At 41.9% G+C, this 23,237-nt stretch overlaps 1 protein-coding gene and 1 pseudogene across 1 annotated transcript in view; one reads left to right on the forward strand and one right to left on the reverse strand.

Annotated features, from left to right (window-relative positions):
• Marcal1 (SWI/SNF-related matrix-associated actin-dependent regulator of chromatin subfamily A-like protein 1) overlaps window positions 1–23,237 on the reverse strand; it is a 453,729-nt gene that overhangs the window by 348,671 nt on the left and 81,821 nt on the right. The window contains exon 3 of the mRNA XM_080283811.1: window positions 4,101–4,216. Coding sequence (XP_080139937.1) covers window positions 4,101–4,216 — 116 coding nt within the window. The remainder of the gene's footprint in view (window positions 1–4,100; window positions 4,217–23,237) is intronic.
• On the forward strand, window positions 12,561–12,679 carry LOC145414281 (5S ribosomal RNA; annotated as a pseudogene).

Here is a 23,237-nt window from a genome sequence, read left to right on the forward strand (position 1 = left end):
TTTTTTTTTTAATCAATGACACAAATACATCAGGCAGACTGTATGGAACACAGATATATTTCCTGTTTTTCATCAAAAAATCTCAAAAATAAAAACTCATTTGTATGAACAGGAATTTCATTTAGAATATATGAAATTATGGTATTTTTTAAAAGTTGCATAATCTATCTTATTTATAAACTTATTTGGTTATTAAACATGTACCCTTGTAAAAATCCACCACAGACCTATAAAGGCCTTAAAATTAACTACTTCATCAAAGGACCTGGTAGTGAAAAAAATTTATTAGAAATACAGTATTGTACATATGTAGCCCTAACTACTTTTTTCCCCCTTGCTTTTTTAAGTTTTACACTGCCCCTCCCCCCCCCAGCTTTTCTCTCTCTCTCTCTCTCTCTCTCTCGATAAGGAATAAGGCATTGCCCCTGGGTAGAGGACTTAGGTTTTGGAGTGTGTAGCACTTATGACCAGATGCCCCTCTACCAATGACCCTTGGGTGGACTGGAACCTTTGACCCTTTAGTCAGAGCGCTCTAACCCACTGAGCCACGACTGCTACAACCTGCTAGGTGACAGGAAAGCGTTATCTCTCCCAGTAGGGCAGCTTCCCCGAGCGCAACGGGAACTCACGGCTCTTGGGTCTCAAGTTAGGCGCTCTACCACTGAGCTGCCACCAAATAAATATGATAAGTAACAATATCTGCAGTCCACACACAAAGAGATCCATCCATCCATCATCCAATCCTACATTGCCCCATGAGGAGCATAGGAGCCCAGGGATAGGCAGCTGGTCCCAACATTTAAGATAAGAGCGACCATTTAAGATCGAGAGTGGCATTACATGAACAATCAACCCCACTCACCCCTTGGATATAAACCTTCACTGGCTCAATCTGATTGGAGCGCAACAACTACCCACTAAACCACCAGCCACCAAAATTTGGTTATATGGTTACCACCTAATGCGGTAAATGGTTTCCTGGTGTACAGGAAACCATTTGGCTTGTCACTCTGTGTAGAGTCACCAACAGGCAGATGGAAGAAGGAAGAATGAAGGAAAGAAAGGCAGAAGAGGGAGTGTAAAGTCACCCGTAGGCAGAAGGACAAGGAATGAATGAAGGGAAGAAAGACAGAAGAGGATGGACGGAAAGAAGGATGGAGGAGAGGAAACAGCAGACACCCGAGAGCAGCACTACATCGAGTGAGGGGATAGTGAGCATCCCCACCTACCACACCAGAGAGATCTGTGTCCCTTTATAAAACTCTAACATGTTAGCTAACCCTCAGGTTTGACCCAAACTTGCCAACTACAGATGCTTTACACCCTACCTGGAGTACAGATATGCTACTGTTTAGTGGTAAAGCAGACATAAGACTGCAACATTCTGGAAGTTTAAATGAATAAAGGAGTGGGGGGGGGGGAACTAACCACAAGGATGGCTTCAACCTTCACGGGCAGTGTGTGAAAAGCATGGTTTTTATGGAGGGTCTACTGTGGTAGTGTCACAGATAAACTTGTGCAAAAGCAATGGGCAAACAGAGGTTGATCAGGACACTATTAAGAAAGCAGAATGGCTGGAGTAGTGAGAAGAAAGGGCTAAGTATATGAATGAAATGGAGATGTAACTGGGTAGTTAAGATCTGGACCTGAAGGAAGAGGTGGAAAGTGTCAGTGAGTGTTCACACAAGAAACCTATGCAGCACGTGCAATAATGCGTGGGGTTAAGAGAAGCAGTAGCCCAAGGAGACAAAAGGAATGGCATGGTGGAATAAGGAGGTGAAACAGATGGTGGTGGTGGTGGTGGGGGGGGGGGGAGTTCCACACAGTGACTAATATGTGCAAAGACAGAAGAGAATGCTCTACACCGAGAAGAGGAGGAAGGTTAAGAGGCTAGAAAGTATAAAAAGAGTGGGTGACGAGCTTGGAAGAAATGGAATGTAAGAGACTGTTTTGGAAAGAGGTGAAGAAAGTAAGGCAGGGTCAAAAAGAAGGAAGTATAGGAGTGAGACATAAAAATGGCAGAGTGCTTCCATGCTGATATACTGCATAAGAAAACCCCTGTATTTGTCTATCAACTGGAAACTTTCCTTCTAGCAAGAAGTTTGTTCTCATTCAGCCTGTTTCAACAACGGGTGATCATTTCTAATCCTCTAGCTATGGCCCAACTGCTATAATCTCTTGTATTTCTACAGGCTATATGGTTATATGGTTACCACCCAGCGTAGTAAATGGTTTCTTGGCTTACAGGAAACCATTTGGCTTGTCACTCAATGTAAAGCCACCTGTAAAGGAAAGAAAAGCAATAAGAAGTGACAGAAAAGATGGGAGAAATATGAAGAGAGAAGGGCACTACTATATATTATGTTTCTGCAACATTATTATGTCACTACAATATTATGATGAGTACCACGTATGTCTGTTCATTATTTTCATTTCAATTACTATGTTACTATATGCTTTGTAAAATTGTAATATAGACAGACATTGTGGATATGAGTTTGGCGTGACCAAGCAATACAGACATTAAAATAGTTGTAGGCTTTCATAATAATGTAACAGTCATTAACTGGCAACAATATGTAATGGACAGGTCGTTATGTCTAAGTTCTCCAGGAAGAGGAGAATATACTTACCCGTAGCCAGACAAATACAGTTTTCCAAACACAGGATAAGGTCACTGATCAGGTGACAGGAACATGGCCAACACACACACACATATGTACACACACACACACACACATACTCCCACCTGTTAGCTCCCCAGAAGTTTCAGCAGCAATATACAGTCAAGAAATCAGAGATAGGAGCCAATAGGAGTAGCAGAGAGAACCAGAGACAGCCAGAGAAGAAGGAAGGACAAGGAGATTAGGAGCTAAATGAGAGTGAGAAGGCAGCAGCTAGCACATACTAAACCTGATAATACATGGGTCACAACAAGCCCTAACTTTTCAGTCAAGCAACTCTCACAATAAAACTCCATCAATCCCAATCTGCCTATTTATCACCTCACCTTCCCTTACAATATGAAGAGGCTAACAGGACAAAGACGGCCTACCCTCGCATTCCCCTACAACGCCAACATTTATTCTCTCTCTCTCCTCCCGGGTCTCTCTGATCAACCAGACAAGATAATAAACCTTTCTCTCTCTCTATAATAAAAAGATAAAGGTCACATAATCCTGACATCTGGTGGCCTTTGACAAAAAATCACCACCAAGTTTGTCCTGAGGCTCCTGACTGATGAACAAAAGCAGCATCGAATGGAGGTCTGCACGGAACTCAAGGAAATGGCCAGAAATGACCCCAACTGTCTCTCAAGTGTCACTACTGGTGATGAAACCTGGGTTTATGGATACAACCCGGAAACCAAACAACAATCATTGCAGTGGAAGAGCCCAGCTTTGCCCCAACCAAAGAAGGCAAGTCAGGCCATGAGCAATGTAAGTCAAGGCTCATCACTTACTTCGACATGAATGGCATTGTTCATAAGGAATTTGTTCCTCAAGGACAGACCATCAATGCAAAGTTCTACTGTGATGTTCTGAGACGGCTCTGGGAGAAAGTAAGACAAAAATGTCCAGACAAGTGACGCACAAACAAATGGGTGCTTCACCATAACAATGCACCCATGCACACACCCCTAGTAGTTTAGCAGTTTTTGACATCAAAAAACATGCCAGTTGTCCCCCACCCCCCGCATTCACCAGATTTGGCCCCCTGTGATTTTTTTCTCTTTCTGAAAATGAAAATCAAGCTGAAAGGACTAAGATTTGACAACACTAAGGAGATCCAGGAGGAATTGCAGAAGGTCCTAAATAAACTGATGCTCAAAAACTTCCAGAGAGCATTCTGATTGGGAAGAAGCACAGGGGTTGATGTCTGTGCATCCAAGGAGACTACTTAAACTTTTGGGTGGCACTTTGTATAACCTCGAAAAACTCATTCAGTACCAAAAATTTATGCTTATTTTCATCTGGTTGCACAGCTGAATAAACTAAAAAGAATATCACCTAGATTCAAGGGGGGTTAACTAAATAACTGCTTAAAGCATCTAATCATGGCAGCATAATCAAGGAGTTAATGATCTTCACTCAACTTACCTTGCGTACAAACATGGGGAGAGGACTTAGGCAAACAGCTGGGCGCAGGGGAGCAAGGGCAGATACTAGCTTGTCATGATCACAGACACTGAAGGTCCAATTGCGAGTTGTCGCATCTGTAACAAAAATTAATTACTGTACTCCCTCATTATCAACAGGAATGATGGCTTCAACTACAGAGATTTTTTTTTTTTTTGTTTTTTTTTTTTTTTTTTTTTTTCCAGGAATTATTTATTAATCATTTCCAAGGCTGGCATAAAAATTTGTTCCATGCTTTCCACTAAGTGTCACTGCCAGAGTCTTCCTGCCAACCTATTAGTCACCTGCTTTCAGCTCTACTCATTTCCATTTATGTACCTCACTCTTAATACATAACAATGCTGTATATTCAAAGTGCCTGTAGCTCCTTCTGTGACAAACAAACTGTTTACATAAATATGCAGGCAGGCAGTGCCAGCCCACCTCCATAGCATTACATAAGTAACTAGTCACCTGCCTTTGGCTCCACTCATTTCCATCTACACATATCTCTTGCTAACTCTCTCTCTCTCTCTCTCTCTCTCTCTCTCTAATAAAATACTATTGATGCCTGTAACTCCTGTGGAAAATAATAAAATCTCCTCTACCTATCTATAGCTAGACACCATAATCCCATATGGGATGGCTGTTTTTCTTTGAGATAGTCTACGTTGAACAGAGCAGCACGGCTTATCTTTGGCCTTCCCCCGAGAACCTCGACTACCCCATTCCTAACTGAGCAGCATTGGTTACCAGTAAAGGCTTCAACTGAATTTAAACTGAGTCTTATTACATTCAAGATTCTTTAGTTTGGTGAAACGAAGTATCTTGCTAAATGTTAAAACTCCCATTGGCACGCCCAGGTGTGATGTTACACAGTGAAGATGATTCCTTATGTCTTAACGAGCCTGGAGCCATTCACCAGTCATCTTTCTCTGATCATTCTTTTGTGTATAGAGCCCCTAGATTATCTAATAGATTGTCATTGTCCATGAGACAACTCTTTTCTCCTGAATCCTTTAACCCACCGCATGCCAGCTATTTATAGCCCTATGGGTTGCCTCCGTGCCAGCCATTTTTCAACTTTTTTTTTTTTTTTTGGGGGGGGGGGCTAAAATGATAGATTCTGATGTGAAAACAACAAATTTCACCATCAAAATGCTCACCAATGCTCGGAAATGGGTTTTATTGAGTCCTGCATACTCATATACAGGTACAGCCGCTCTCTCATGTTCACCATGTACGTGAGAAAGCCGTTTTCTATGTAAGGTATACTCAGGTATTTATGCTGGGAAGGTATAGCAATGTTCAGTACATTTTTCTGATTACTTATTACTTCAACATCTATCACAATTTGAGTGTCTATCTCACTGTGAATGCATTATCTTACACTTACTTGAAGATAGGTACAACCTGACTTCATTATGTACAGTTCTGGCACTTACAAGAAAGTATTTACAACTTGACTTCACTATATAGTTTTTACACTTACAAGAAAATATTTACAACTTACACTTACGTGAAAATATTTACAAAATGTCTTCACTATGTACAGCACTGGGTGAGGCAAACAGGCGGTGTGAGGCAGAGCAAGCGTGAGGGGGGGAGTGAGTGAATGTATGGCCCTGACAGCCTGGGGGATGGTAGAACAAATACCATGCATGCCTGCCAATTTTTACCCCCAAATCTTTAAAAATGCAGTCACAGTGAATTTTTTATTTTAAACCGTTTTAAAACGGCACTGGCGCTGGCCATGGAATTATGTCAGACCAGTTTCAACCGGTACTGGCATGTGGCAGGTTAAGTGACAATTGAAAGCCTTTCTTTTTTTCAAAATAATATGACCTGGAGAGAGCAGTATGACAGATGATTATAGGGTTTAATTATTGCCATTTTCATACACAGTTACCTCTCAAATAACGCAAGGGTTAGGTTCCTGGAGAAGTCGCATTAGTTAAAAACGCGTTTTTTAAACATAATTTTCCCATAAGAAACAATGCTAATATTGGGGGTTATGTTCCTGGACTCTGGGAAAGTCTACCCATTTGGAGAGTTATGCTGCTCTAAACTTAAAAGCAACAATATTAATTTCAAGGAAAATCAACATAAAAAACAAAAAGTATATTTGTGGAGAAATAAACAACATTTGAGCCCTAGTTTGGCCGAAACATTGTTTACTTCTCCCCAAATACATACCGTTTTCGTTTTTTACGTGGATTTTCTTTCAATTCTGCTTCATTCACGGCATTGTGAAAGTTCCTCAACGTTATCAATGCAATAGTAGGTCATAAAAACACTACAGTAAAAGCAACATTTTCATTACAGTAAGTAGGTCACAAACAATAACAACACACAGCCTCACTTCATCTATGCATCACTCGTCGTCTGCTGCTGTCCCTCCTGACCCCGCTCCCCCACCTCCCCACACTGAATTTGTTGTCTCTCCTTGCTCTGCTGTCCCTCCTCACTCTCCTATCCTTCCTCTTCCTCTGACTCCCATGCTACTGGTGATAAAGATAACTCCCTTAAGTTTTCTGTCTTCTTCATAAAGAACTGCATTATCTTGGTCTCAGTGGTCTTCTTCTTTCTGCTCTGCAGCATCAAGTTGTAACAGTTTAGATCTGCCATCACTTTCCTGGCCAAATTTTGTCCGAAAATGAGCCAAATTGCTCAGAATGGGGCCAAACTTCACTTTCAATTATTATAGTTCGCATAAAACCAGTTTAAGCAACAGGCAAATAAATAATTGTAATTAAGCATAAACTGCCACACACGGTCTATCAGCTTGGGACTGTCCAAGGGACGCGCGGCTAATTTGAAACCATCACGTACATGTAAAGTCACGTTAAATCGAGAAATCCTTGTTAGTTAAACATATCTCCTTAAATATTTGCTCGTGTTAAAACGAAAACGCACTTTTTAAACTCACATTAGTTGATAGGTTACTGTATACAGTCACTACTCATAATACGAAAGGGTTACGTCAGGTTATACCTTAACGTATAACGAGTTTATCATAAATTGGGAGATCAAAATACATTATAAAAGGGGGGTTACATCAACTCAACTTCCAAAAGTCACCTACCCAAGACTGAAACAAAAATGACAACCCATCTAAATCACCTCCTGTGTCCATCCAAGTCGTCTCCAAGTCGTCCCCCCGAGGCTGGGGGATAGCTAGTGCTTACAGGCACTAGTGGTCAGCCTCTGAGTCAAACAGGAACATGATACACGTGAACGAGTGGAAAAGACAAGGCTTTCAAGGGGTGACGGGATATGCGCAACTGAACCAAAACAATGCTTTGCATGCTGGGGCCGCCATTTTGCCTGAAACAAACGACGGTCACCTTACATGCACCTGGCGCTTCGTAAAAATTTCCGATGGCAATATCGTTATAACGGGAAATTCATCATAAAACGGAATTTGGGGTGTAACATTTTTGTTATTTTTGTAGCAAATTATTGTAAACCTGTTCAACGTATAACGAGTAGTGACTATATACATATATATGTATATACTGTATATATATATATATATATATACAGTAACCCCTCCAATATCCGGATCAATAGAGCCATCGGTAGGTTCGGATATTGGTTTCGTCCGGATATTGGGCACCAGCTTATAGACTTGTACTTATGGACCCTAACTCAGAGAAACACCTATACAACTCCCTCCGGACATGCATAGCACCTATTTAACACCCAAATCACACCAATAAGGCACATAAATGACTGAAATAAATGCAAAAGAAACATAAAATGAGGGTTTAGAAGTATGTTCATATTTTAATAAACATTCTGGTACTTATGGACTCTAACCGAACCTAACTCTGAAAAACACATTCCTACTGCACATGCATGAGGTAAGTATAGTATGGAAAAAAGTACAGTATGACACATTCTGGTAAGTACAGTATGGAAAAAAGTACAATATGAAACATTCTGGCTACTTACAGCAAGTCCCTGGCCACCTCGATGAATAACCGCCTCCTCTCTTTCTCTGACAGTAAGAATGATTTCCTGAAGCACTTGCAGTACACTCTTCCTGAAGTCTTGCACTGAACTTAGTCAATAACACACAGAAGTCCGTTCTCTTCACAGTGTTCACTTTAGTCCAAATAATGTTCCATTAAATTTTAGTGTTGCACATTAACTTTTCCCAATTTTTTTTTATTTTCCAAAGCCAAAACAAAGGAGGTTAGTTACGTTAAATTTCTTTTCTACTGAGTCTTTTCTCTCATTTCGAAAACCTTAACACAACACACCGTTTCTTTCACTGCACAACACTCAAAATTCCCGTGTGGTCTAGTGGAGAAGTTCTTGCTGTTTATTCACTGTCAGAGTCCAAGAGTATCACTGGCAGGCGACCAAGGGGTGCATCGGTGGGTCGTGGTGATGGCGTACCGACTACAGAAGACTCTGAAGATAGCCGCAAACTCACATCGAGCGGTGACTCCACTGTAGCTGATGTGCTGGGCTGTGGCTCGGAGCATGAGGGCCTGTCTTGGGGAGGCAACGGAGTGGAACCAGGGCTTGGCACAGCGGGGGTCACGGGCCTGAAAAAACTGTCAATCGTTCACTGACGCAAGGACCGACGATTCTGGCGATTGATGATGCGCTGCCTGAAAGCACGCACTTCCTCCACGAGTCCCAAGGGCCCCATCTCCCTGTCGCAGTCCAGGTGTTCCAGGTAGTCTAGGACGAACTCTAGATGTTCCCGGAGTGCGCTCAGCTTGGGGATGGCTGGAGTAGTGTCCTGCTGAGAGGAGTCCGCATCATCATCGCCTTCATCGTCGGAATCTTCAAGTTCGGGACTGACACCAGCAACTGAAGACGCGATCTCGATATCAGACAACGTCTGATACCCAGGATCGCCCTCGTCGTCGTCCAACCACTCACGAACATCGTCCACATCAACATCGTCGCCGTGCGTACATAGCTGTGCCTGGAAGTCATCCACGTCAAACCCTAGGAAATCGTACTCCACATCTGTTCCGAGAAGTAGACAAGACCAACCATTTTCAAGAGTTTTCACAGGGACTTCCTTCCATGCACTAGCCCAGTTGTACAGCGCAGACTTGATGTTGTAGCGGCGAAGGTTTTCCAAAGTCCGCTTGCCTCGAGTGTCACGTCCTTCCCTGCGCTCGTCCTCGTCCTCGAGAACAACCATCACCTCGTCCAGGAACTTCCGACGGTACAGGCGCTTTGTTGCCACGATCACTCCTTGGTCCATGGGTTGAATGAGAGCAGTCGTATTAGGTGGCAGAAACATGCACCTAATACGGCCATTCTCAGCAACCAAGTCCTTGTCGCACGGGTGGGCAGGTGCATTGTCGAGGAGAAGGAGAGCCTTTACCTGGTCGCGAGGAATTCCCAGTGTCTTCGTCTGGTACTGGATGACCTCCTTGACGAAGTGACAGTGAAACCAGTCTCTGAAAATCACAGCTGTGAACCATGCTTTCAAAGAATGGTACCATACGACAGGAAGGACATCCATCACCCCACGAAGGCACCGAGGCTGCTTTGCACGGCCAACAATAACGGGCTTAAGCCGGTGCATGCCGTTAGCATTGGCACAACACAAAGCAGATATCCATTCCTTAGAAAGCTTGCGGCCAGGTACACGCTTCTCCGTCTCATCGGCTAGAGTGTTCGTTGGCACCGAGCGATAGAATTGGCCAGTTTCGTCAGCGTTATAGACTTGACCGAGAGTGAGACCCTCCCTGTTGATCAAGCCTTTCACCTTGTGCCGAAACTCGTCCACTCCATCCTCGTTAGTGTCCAATGCTTCGCCATGTGCTTTACGGTTAGTAAGGCCATGTTGCAACTTGAACGCAAAGAGCCAACCCTCGGATGCCTTGAAGTCTAGGGCGTCGTGAAGCCTTGCAAACTTCTCAGCAGCAGCCTTCAGCTCCGTTCCACGTACCATCACACCAGCTGCACATTGCTGTCGATACCAAATCAACGCGGAGCGGTCGATTTCTGCAAACTTGGGGGTACACATAACCTTCCTTTCCACGTTGCGTTTGCTTCTCGATGAGAAGTCAGCCGTGTACTGCATGAGCTTGTCTCGGGAACACTTGATATCGAACAAAGTCGACCGGGCCAGGTTGAACTCGCAGAGAATGCGTGAAGAAGACCAACCCGCATCAACTTTCTCCAATATCTCCCGTTTCTTCTCCAGAGTCAACACCACTCTCTTCCTTTTCTCAGGAGGCGGGGCCATCATCACACACACTAAGAGGAGGGCAGACAGTAGCAGGAGGCCTTGCAGCAAGTACGGCACCACCACAAAAGCGAGCACGTGGGCAGCCATGGTGAAAAGCGTAGGTCCAGTCGCGGTGAGAGACAGGCGGGAAGTGGGGAGGATGCAGCGGCGCTCTATCGGACGTCGGAGGAATGACGAACCAAAACAATGCTCTCACGCGGCGCGCGCGGCAAGTTCAAATTACGGACGGCAAAAAATCTTTTTTTTTTTTTTTTTTTTTTTTTTTTTTTTTTTTTTTTAAATAAATCCCAGGACGATAAGGTTCGGTTAGTGGGGATGTTCGGTTATTGGGCGTCCGGATATAAGAGTGATTACTGTATAAATATGTAGAGGCGTCTAGAGCCACAGGAGCATCCCCACCAATATACTGGTTTTGAGTTAGGTAGGGGAGACAACAGGCTTAACCCTCTTCTCAGTGACAGCACTGGTTGCCATACAAGATTCGGCCTTCTGGACAGTGGTAGAGGGGCTCAAAGTCACGTGGGTTTGTCCATGCTGCCAGGGGAACAAATCAGAGCAGGCAGGCATCTAAGCCACACAGCCCAAACCAATCAGCATTCTCACTCTCTGCCACTCCCCCAGAGCAGCCAATCAGCAAGCGTGTGGCCCACCCGGTGTGCCGGTGAGGTTTCCCTCCCGTGTTCACTTAGGTGTATAATTATTACGTATTGGATTTTTACCCCATTTATCGTGGATTATTGGTGACAAGATGAGCTGTTGTTATTGGGGTTGAAGGGGGGGTGACAAGATGAGTTCATCACATAGTTACAGTGAGGAGGTGGTGCCTATAACCTCTCGTAAGTGTCAGAAGTGTGTGGAGAAGTGGAAAAAGGTAGAAAGGAAGTGGAAAAGAGAGTGGTGAGGGGAGACAGCGGGAGGGGGCGTGGAACCGAGAAGGCAGAGTTGGATGTTGATCTCCTAGATGACGACCCCACCATTTAATCCCCCACTACCCCTTCTCAATTTACTTAAGCACTACACTAACTTTTTTTTTAGTGTTATTATTTCAATCTGTTATGGTAGAGGAAAAATAATAACTGCATTGATTTCAGTTTTAGTTGTCAAAAACGTGAAATTACAGTAATAATTATTCGTTTATTAATATTAAGTGAACTGGAATCTTCAGTTAATAAAGTTTTGTACATTAATACATTCGTTGATGTTTTTTCTGCTATGTTTTTAAATCCCTACAATATGTTATTATGCCCACTTATAAATTGGGGGTTTGGTTTACTGCCTATTTTGTGGTTACGGTTATTATTGTTTTGTTTTTTTGGCTTTACATGTAGAGCATAGACGCTGACGATCATTTTGATGTATAAAAGGTTTGTTTATTGCCTTCTGGTTATGACGTTGCCATAAACACAACTTTAAAGCGTCATAAATCAAAAGTATATTTTGGCGCCGATGCCCCTTTGGTTCTAGACGCCTCATATATATATATATACATATATATATATATGTATATATACTGGTATATATATATATATATATATATATATATATATATATATATACAGTAAAATCTCAAATTTTGATGGGCATACAGTATGTATCTAAAAATCACCGTGAAATTCAAATCATCGATATTTAAACTGAACTTCTTATGGGAAAAATTAGTTTGGGTCCGGGGCCTCCAAACCTAACTACCTAAAATCATGATTTTTTGCCCACCCCCTGTAAACTTTATGAACTATAATTGTGGTTAAGTATCTGTAGCTCTACACTGTATTGCCATACTGTCAGCAAGTGTATACTTGGTGTATTTCTGCCCTTTCCTGTATTGCCATTTCTCCTTTGGCTGCGAAGATTTAGAGGTGCCAAGCTGCTCTCGTCCCTTACCACTGCTACCCAAAGAACCACTCTTGCTTGCCATCTTGAAACAGGTAAGTTGCAACGAAAATACAAAGAAAATACATACAACTGAATTGCAGTGAAATGCATATCCACATGTGGAAGGCACAGTGGAAAGTGCAGCACCTGGCTGTAGAGGGCCGGCTGCTGCAAGGACAGTCACAAGATGGCCGCCAACAACAGAGCATCGCCTTGCACATGGCTTGTTGTTGTTGGTGCCTCCTCTCATCCGGGAGCTCTTGTCCTTAAACAACATGACTATTTTTTTTCTCAGTCTCTATTGTTCATTTCTACGTTGCTCCTTATATTCATAATTACCGTACTTCTATACCACGTTGAGTACACCGCTTCCCGTCCGATCAGCGAAGTTAAGCAACGTTGGGTCTGGTTAGTACTTGGATGGGTAACTGCCTGGGAACGCCAGATGCTGTTGGCATCCCTACGTGTCAAGTGGGGTTGGTGGAGAATTAGTGCCCCTCCCTGTAAAACAATTAACTCTAAGCCCTTGGCCACCCCGTTTAGGATACATGGCGTCTGGCAATGGATGGATGGATGGACCGTACTTCTCTTCGTTCCAGTACTCTGTCTATTGTATTTGCTACCACCTGTAATTCATTTTGTTTTAGTATTTCTACTATTGATTCTCTTCCTTTAATTTCTCTTGTTATATCTTCGAGTTATTAAAGTATTGATTAGTTAATAATAAGTATATTTACACAATGACGGGGAATCGTCCACGGTGCCAGTTGTCCTGACAGGAAATCGTCCATGTTTTGACAGGGATTATCTTACAGGTGAATTGACTGGATGGTGAATTGTCTCGGAACCATATCATTGTATGCTTCATATTCTGTATGAATAAATGATGTTGATTTTCATTCTCTTTTTGACACGTCACATACGATATTAGGTTAGGCTCATAATTCTTATTATTATTTTCCTTCACTTCTAGCATTTTGGTTCGCATCAAAAATATTATCTTTGCTTGTTTTGGTTGGAGTCTGGCCCTGGGAGCACAACACATACAATATTAGGTTAGGCTCATACTTTTTCTTATAATTTTCCTTCACTTCTAGCATTTTGGTTCATATCAAAATTATTATCTTTGTTTGTTTTGGTTGGAGTCTGGCCCTGAGAGCACACGTCACATATGATATTAGGTTAGGTTCATACTTTTCTTATAATTTTCCTTCACTTCTAGCATTTTAGTTCGCATCAAAAATATTATCTTTGCTTGTTTTGGTTGGAGTCTGGCCCTGAGAGCACATGTCACATACGATATTAGAGCCGTGATTTCGCGAGAAATAAGTAAAATATTCTGATTGACTGACCAATTCAGCTGGGTTGATCTTCGGCAAGTGATCGCCTATACAACAAACTATCAGCTGATCACTCTCCCTCCTCCCGCTCGCTCACTGACAACAACAAATATGGCAACATAAATAATTAATAAACAATGTCTACCTGTATATGGAAAGCATAGAAGCAACTGCATGACTCAGTATTTACTCCTCAGTATATGTAATGACATTAAAAACGTTTTTGTCATTGTAACACCAGCCACGTTACATTCACACGCTGACACTATTATCAAAATGCTGAGCTTGTAAATCTTCGAACTTGTCTGTGAAGAAATCTGAATGTTTAACTAAATAATAACCACCATATAATTCTTATTTACTTAGCCATGGTTAAATATGAGGAAAAGTGGGAAGAATGTGGAGAAGTACTGAGAATCAGCTGAGTGGTGTTTAAGTCTGTGATCCAACAGCAGCAGGTTGGAAGGGAGCAACAATGCTCCCAACAATTGTTGAGGCGAAGTCAACCTGAAGGGTCCTGGTTGGAATTTGATGACGTCACAATGTCAGATTTTGTCCTCGCCTGGACAAGAAAAGGGCGCCCAAGTCAACATTATGACATAACAAATCAACAGAAGTAAACTTCGGTTGACTTTTAATTCTCGTGAAATCACGGTTTAGGTTAGGTTCATACTTTTTCTTATAATTTTCCTTCACTTCTAGCATTTTGGTTCACATCAAAAATATTATCTTTGTTTGTTTTGAGTCTGGCCCTGAAAGCATCGAAATACTGTACGTGACTTTGCATCGAAAAGTAAGGTAGGCAGACCACACCAAAATGCATCGAAATTTGATTCATCGAATTCTAAACTGTCGAAATTTGAGATTTCACTGTATATATATATATATATATATATATACACACACACACAGTAATCCCTCCAATATCTGATGTAATAGAGCCAAAGTCATGTCCGGAAAGTGGGTCTGTCCGGATGGTGGGCCCCTGCCTCCTGGACTGGTACTTATGGACCCTAACCCAGCCTAACTTAGAAAACCACCTATGTAACTCTCTACCAGACATGCACAACATCTATTTAAGACCCTATTCACACAAATAAGGGACAGAAAGCATGAAATATATGAAAAGGAACCAGAGAATGAGGAATTTGAAGTGAGTATGGAATATATTTAGCAGTGTACAGGATACTTACAACACGTCTGTGGCCATTTGTTACGAAGGTTAACCCCCTCCTCTAACGTTCTGGCAGTGGTGAAAATGTTCTTGAAGCACATACACTCAACTCCCTGCTATCGCGCGTTCAGCTATCGCGTTTATCTGCTATCACGCACATATCAAATGCACAACTATACATGCTATCACCCACCCCAAGACTGCTATCACGCGTCGAGTTTGAAGGCAGGCTAAGCAAAACTTATACACTCAACTCCCTGCTATCGCGCGTTCAGCTATCGCGTTTATCTGCTATCATGCACACATCAAATGCACAACCATACATGCTATCACCCACCCCAAGACTGCTATCACGCGTCGAGTTTGAAGACAGGCTAAGCAAAACTTATTCACACGGCACTTCATACAAGGTTTGCCGAGGATACGATGGTTAATCGGAATGGTAACATGGTAAAATTGCCAACGATACCATGGGCATTTGGCATGCATCTGAACGGATTCCTGCCGAAGATATGACGGGCAAAACAGTGTGACCAAAACCCATGCGACTTGAAAGAATATATCATACTACAGCATTGAAATTTAGCCTAACACTGAATACTTATTAATACTGTATTTTAGAATAAATATCAATCGTTTTGAAACCCTTATAAAGAGTTAATATTTCCTATGCCGAGAAAACTGTGATGTCGATAAAGTAATCACGTGTTTACAACTGAGACGGGGCTCTGGCAACAGTGTGAGGAACATGTGTGATGGTCCAAGTTTCGTTCCACTGAAACCTTCCTCAGCCGTTCCTGATACGAGGTACCATGTGATACCCTCTTTAGCTGTGGACACTAAAGAAATCATGGAGACAGCCAAAGAGATCTGGCAGCAACTAAGCCACTCCCAAGCCTCGGAACCCATCAAACCACCCAAGTCTTAATCCTTATAATAGTTTGATGGCCTTTTATATTGTTTATTTATTCATTATACTGTTATTATTAATATAATAATGCTTTATTTCATGTTGGGGGAGACATTGGCAGGAAATCGTAGACATAAAGTGGCTAAAAGTTAGAAAAATGTGCCACCGAAAAACCAATTAGAAATTTTCCCATTGACTGTTCAGTTCAGTTATCGCATATTCAGCTATCACGAGCGTTTTCTGTAACCAATTAGGCGCGATAGCAGGGGGTTGAGTGTACAGTAATCCAGTGTTATGCTGCACTTAATCCTTTGCACTACGAGTTATAATTGTTTAACACTGCACATTCTGTTCTTACTTGCACCATGCCGGTTTCAACCGCCAATTTGCACTCTGTACTTAATCTTTGCACTCTGAATTCTAATTTCATAACACTGCACAACACTGTAAATTCGCATGTGGTCTAGTGGCGAGGTATTGCAGTTTATTTACAAAAACGAGCACGTGAGGCATCCATTGTGATGAGCGTCTAGCCAGGATGGTAGTTAGGCAGTAACTGGGGAAGGGGAAGCAAGGGGCAGGCGTAAACACAGCTGTTTGGCGCTGCGCGCAAATTTCAAAGCATGGTTGAAAAAAATGTCAGATTTTTTTTTTTTTTTTTTTTTTTTTGGGGGGGGGGGGGTTCCAGAGGCCTGGGCCCAAAATGTCTGGGTAGTGGGAAGTCTGGATATAGTGGGCATCTGGATAATAAAGGGATTACTGCATTTTTTTTTTTTTTTTTTTTTTTTTTTTTAAGTGATGCAGCTTGTATTATATATGAATGGTGTCACAATTCTTGTAATGGAAAAAATAATGTACAGTAATCCCGCATTATACGATGCCTCTTTATATGATATTTCGCTTTTACAATGTCAAAATTTTAGTACCCTATGCCCACTATACAATGGGAACGATTTGCTACAACGATGGATCATCCGCGGCTCAGAGAACAGCGAATGTGCAAACGCAACAAAAACATCCTCACACTGTCGGCATTGGACCACACACACTTGTCCACCGGTCCAGCCTCATTAGCTAGCCCTGCCCAGCCAGCCAGCCAGTTCTGACATTGATGAGTGAGGGCTGTGACTGTGAGGCCGAGTTGGGACAATTCGCTGTCAGGACGATTCCCCGTCATTTATTTACGTATCAGTTTATTTAGCAAGTACACTAGTTTTTGAATTATGTAAGTTATAAAAGTGATGGTGGTTTATTGTTTATATAGTATATGTAAAATATCGCATCAAATCATGGGCATTAAATGAAAAAATAATAAGATATTGAAACATGAATCAGCTGATTTATGATGGTTCCTTCATCTTAGCATAAGGCTACATACGAGACATTGGCATTTATATAAATGCCTAATTATCTTAAGTGAATGATCGACATACTTTGGAATTATACGAATAATCTTCATATTACGTCTGTATAAATGTTTCGGGACAATTTGCCATCAAGTTAATTCGCCATCACAACAATAACAAGACAATTTGCCATCGGGACTTTTCGTCGTCAGGAAGATTCCCCGTCGTTTATTTTCACATCAGTTTATTTAGGAAGTACACTAGTTTTTTGGTACTGTACTTGTACCTCTTCAAAGTCGTTTTAAAATAGACCCAGGATGTTGTAGTACCAATGAAAATTAATGAAAACAGCTATGGGTGATGCTAGAACATAATTCAAAGTCAACTACAGCAAGGTAGAAACAAGTTAAATATTGTCTAAAAGTCTATCTATCTATAGCCCGACGCCCTAATCCCGCAAAGGGTGGCCGCAGACAAAACGCCTCCAAGTCACTCTGTCACCCACCATTTGACTACCCTCCCCCCAACTCACCCCCCCCCCTTCCTCATATACCTCTCAACTCCATCCCTCCACCTCATCCTCGGTCTACCCCTCCCTCTCCCTCCCTCCACCTCACCTACATACACCCTCTTAGTCAGTCTTTCAGTCTCCATTCTCTCCACATGTCCAAACCACCTCAGTGTATTTCTCCTAATCTTCTCAACCACATCCACATCTACCCCACAACGTTCCTTCACTTCTTCATTCGTCAACCTGTCCCTCCACGTCACTCCACATGCTCCTCTCAAGTAACTTATTTCCACTGCTCTCACTCTTGACTTGTTCCCCTCTTGCAAGGTCCACGCCTCGCTTCCATACATCAGGGTAGGGATCACAATACCATCATGCAGTGACTTCTTAACTTCCATACTCACCTCCCTATTTCTCATCACTGCTTTCAGTGTCTAAAAGTGCAACTTACAAATGATATCCAAAGCCAACGCTAATGAATGAAAATAGACTTTGATAGATCCCCCTGAAAATTAGTTATTAAAGTATCAGTTAATCAGTAATAAGTATATTTACAGAATGACGGGGAATTGTCCTGACGGGGAACATCCATATTATGACGGCGAATTGTCGACTTCATGGCGAATTGTCTAGGAACCACATAAACAACCCTTGCTTGCTTCAGTAAAGGTAAGAACTACTGTATACTGTAGTTTTCATGTTTTTTTCTCTTTATTCACTATTAATGTGTTACTTTTAATGTTTAAACATAAGGATATTTCATGTATGTGAGAGCTAAGGTGTGTGTATGTGAGAGTTTAGGCACATCTGGGAACATATCCCCATTGACTCCATGTTATAATGGGATTGCTATACGATGGATTGCTTTACGATGGGGTTTTCAGGAACGGAACCCCATCGTATAATGAGGGATTACTGTATATGTGTTGAGCGCTGGTGAATTCCCAAAGAAAGAATTGGCGCTTCTGAGAAACAAAAGACCAGATTATTATCATTATTATAGTTGTTTCATGGGGAGGGGCATTAACCCTCCACCAATCCACTCTGTTGACACCTAACGAACACATATGGTTTGGATATAATGGTTACCACCCAGCGTTGTACATGGTTTCTTGGTTATCAGGAAACCATTTGGCTTGTCACTCAATGTAATGCCACCCAAAATGGAAAAAAGAGTAATAAAAAATGACAGGAAAGATGGAAGAAATACAGAGAGCGGAGGGCAGAAACAAAAAAAAGAATGAAGATCTGGAGAGGTACATTAAAACTAGACAAAATTCAGAACAAAGCTATTAGAATTATTAACAACCCAGCCATTACAAATAAACTACCTCCCCTGCAAGTAAGAATGAATGTTGCCTCCCTTGCATTATTTTACAGATATTTTTATGGTCAAATGCTCAGACGAAGTTGCGTCCATGGTGCCAGACGAAGTTGCGTCCATGGTGCCACCTCTCCATGCCTTCCCTTGTGCTACACGGGCATCTGGTAGCTCTCATGACTGGAATGTCACTCAGCCATATTGCAGAACTTCTGCCTATCAGAATTCTTGCATTCCCCGAACTGCATCTCTCTGGAACTCGCTTCCTCAGAGTTGTTTCCCTCCAAATTTCAACCCACAGCTGTTCAAGTCTAACTGTTACAGATATTTTATGAACGCAGGATGCCAGTAATCTGGTGTATGGATTATTATTTTATTATTTTTTTTCCCTACCTCCATAAAAAAAAAAAAAAAAAGGACGAAACAGGAAGCACTACAACAAGTGAGTGGATGATGGGTGCCACCATCTACGAGTACCACCCAAATGCATATGTAAATACAGTAGTCCCTCATTTATCCGGACGTGCAGTATCAGGATGTGTTCATTACCTCGACGCTGGCCCTTGGCTCTATTAAACCATTACCTGAAATTACTTGCTACTATCCGGACATAAAAGTCCCCCAGAATTTCGGCCGGCCAGCCGACATGTTCAAACATTCAGTATCATGGTCGCTGGGCAGGCAGTAGGCCGTAACCCACAACCAAAGCTAAAATATCCGTCCGCCCCTGTACTGAATGGTCAAAATCGCTCACATGTCTGATCAATCCCAATAAACCTACAGCACCCAAGTAATACGACTGTAACCCACAGGTGTTTATGATTATATTACATATTGCAACATGTGCTCCGATGTCTTAAAACAGCCGAAAGACATCAGAACACTGCCAAAATTAGGAAAGGGTACTGTACACATAGGTTGGGTATGGGTATAGGTAGGGTATGGGTACAGTAGAGAATACTGCTCTGTATCCATTTCTTGCCCGTATCCAGTCATGCCTTTGGCTCTATTAAGACAGATAATCGAGGGACTACGTATTTATGGACAAAGTCTATGAAGGTTTCTCTTAGTTTAGCACCAATAAACTTAAAAGTGATGTCAAGATCCACCCTCAACAGTTATTCTGTGACTGGGGAGATATTCACTTCTGGATTTTTTTTTCTTTCTCTGTGTAAATCCACACACTACCCCTTGATACCTTGAAACCAGTGATGTCTTAAGCTTACAACCTCCAGAGATCTATATTCAATTTTATGTACTTCTCTCAGACTGAACATTAATCAAGGTTTTAACCTCTCCAGCTCAGAAAATCTCCCTTAAACTGCATAAAACTGTTAGGAGCCAAAAAAGTGCAAAATGAATGTTATCAAAGTGATGATGTTACTAAATGCTGTACTGTACACTACTAAGGTAAATTACTGACTCGGCAACATCAATGTGCCTGCAAGTTTCTTACCAGTCGGGCCATCAAAGATATTAATGTATGTTTAACTTTTACTTCACCAATGATGTCATTGTATCTTCAGAGCTGTGTATTGCTAAATTAAAACTACAGTACTGGTAGCCTCCCACTGCCTTACACAGATTAGTTTGTTTTTTTTATGATGATCAGCTGAACTGCCTGCATTCATGTTCTGACGTTGGGTAATATCCTCCAGAAACTCCGAATACATCTATGCTGTGATTGGTTGAGTGACTAGCAGTTGACACAAAATTTACACAAGGGCTTATAATGAATTGGAGATACAGATCATTACTCCTGTAATGAGAATTGTAGTCCCATTGGAAATTCCATTAAAAAGAGACAGTTACAGGGCCTTCAGTCACATAAACTGCATGAGGCTTCAAGTGTCAGGCCCAATACAAGTAAGCCTTGCTTGGCATGATATATTACCGGTACTGCATCCTGTTGTAATTTATGCACCCCCTACAGAGGCTCCAAGCATCCCCCAGTTGGACAGCCTTTATCTAAATCAGGAAAATAGAGGCCCAGGACTAAACTACGTAGCCCAAACATTATAGGAGGAGGCTGTAGCACGGGCTGAACAGGGTGGTACTCCCGAGGGAAATGGGAATGCTGGTGATAGGGAGAGCTGGAGATCCTGTTTCACTTGCTACCTAACCATCCCCCTTTGCTGACCATTTCAGTGTGACAGTAACATGGAGGGTAGACCAGCATACTCTCCCAAACATTTCCTCCAACTATGTTATGCATTACATCATATGCGCTTTACACATCACACAACGTATCCCACTATGTTACAGGGGTTGACGCCAGCAAGGGTATGTGGCCAGAAAACTTTGCCCCCGCTACCTAGTGGCGGACTTTTGGGGGTGAGGGGCGTGACGGGGGTTCCACCGGCATAGATCATAGGTCCAGGGCGAGATGGGGCTCGAACCTATGTTAGAGAGTACAGGGCATTGTGGTTCTCAGGCTGTCACTTCTGCCCAATACAGAGGAGCCTGAACCTGGAAGTAGCACCCCAGGAGGCTGCCCTATCAGTGGGTGTATAATGGCGGGGCAGTTGCAGTGCCAAGACGTGCTTGGAGGGTCTCCCTGCAGCTGTCCTGGCAGGGTGCCCCGAGGCCACTACTGTGTTAGGACTCCATATTATAATTGCAAATCATAATAGATAGATAGATAAATAGATAGATAGAGAGACAGATAGAAGCAGGGAGTCAGATGATGAGAAGGTATTGTGTTTGCGAGAATCGAGCAATGCTAAACATGCTTACATGCTCTTAACTCAAGGAATGCTTATTAGGCACACGACAGCGCCCAGTGACCATACACACACATACACACATACTCACACACAGGCTTCTAGAACTTTCCACTCATAAGGAACACACGTGATACAACCCCTGCTACACCAGAATTTAGGAAAGAGAGCTCAGACGGAGGTTAGCCATAGAACAGGCAGGTAATGGGGAGAAGGGCTTAGCAACTTGAGAGAGAGAGAGAGGGAGCGAGAGCGAGACAGAGAGATAGCTAGCGGGACTCTATACTTACGCTCAGTGTGAGAGACTTGTTAATATTTCCAAGACAAATAAAAATAGTCCCATACTATTCTTTACCTCTCCTGTCACTACATGACAAATGGGAAAGAAGATTATCTACTACAAGCTACTCCAAGATATAAAAACCGCTCGTCCACAAGTCTAATATATATATAACTCAACCACAAAGGAACCACAAAGTCTTTTATGACATTTGGTGGCAGCGGACATATACGAACCTCGTCTACGAATCAACAGTGAATTCCTACAAAATATCAAGATTGAAAACAAAAAAATACCTCTCACAACCAACAACTTACAACCAGCTCCTGACAGTATTCTCTCCAACCAGCCCCCTCCGTCTCCATGATCATCACGCTGATTTAGAAGTGATCACACGACGCCTTGCAAATAGTTTAACAAAATATTGATACGATCTTGCAATTTCTACGACGAATCAGCGAACTACAACCATCTACAATCAACTACAATTAACAACTCTACGTCGTCTGTATAATCTTCTACACGCACCTACAAGTAGCGGCAGTCTTCATCCCACAACGAGTAAATCACTAGAGAAAAGGACCGAGAAAACATCAACATAGAAAAACGGAACAAACAAACGAAGAGTGAGACACGACTCATAACTCATCTTACTCACTCATCTTCACTCAAGTTACTCATTGCTACTCATTCACTCACCACAGCTACCAGTGTGGGAAGTTGAGGTCATCATGCGTGCTTGCTGAAAAGACGCCACGTCAGTCAACTCACCACTTGCACCACCACTCACACCATTCCCACCACGGTGAAAATTAGTGAGTTACATAGTTACTTCATTTATACAATACACAGTGATAGACAATAAGCTTCTGCACAAACATATAAAACGTGCTGTATAGTTACAGCTTAAATACACATACTTACTTCAGTTATCTGCATAACTCAAACACTAAATAATCACCAACAATAAATATTCTACACTGTATATATTCATTCATTTATTATAACATTTATTTACTACCACCGAGTGTTACCATTTATACCTACATAAAATACGTGTTTCATACATACAACTATACATTATTATATCTACAAAGTAATAAAGAAAATATACCATCACAGTTACTCAGTGAGCGATTAAAAGAACTGTATTAAACATTTATTAATTAAAGCTACCTAGTGGAAACAGACAAATTAAGTTACATGGTAAACTAGAAAAAAAAAAGAAAAAAGAAAAAAATGGCCAACACAAATGACGTTAGCACGAGTGAACATCTTCAACACAATCGTGAAGACAATGATTTCCACACAGTGCTGACACACATATTACCCACGATAGGTACAAGTGAACAACAAATCAGTGTATATAGTTAATACTGTATATATGTATATATATTTTTTTTATATAAA

Source organism: Coenobita brevimanus, chromosome 98, assembly GCF_032717465.1.
Source record: "Coenobita brevimanus isolate Jiangsu-jjx chromosome 98, ASM3271746v2, whole genome shotgun sequence".
NCBI classification, from domain to species: domain Eukaryota; kingdom Metazoa; phylum Arthropoda; class Malacostraca; order Decapoda; family Coenobitidae; genus Coenobita; species Coenobita brevimanus.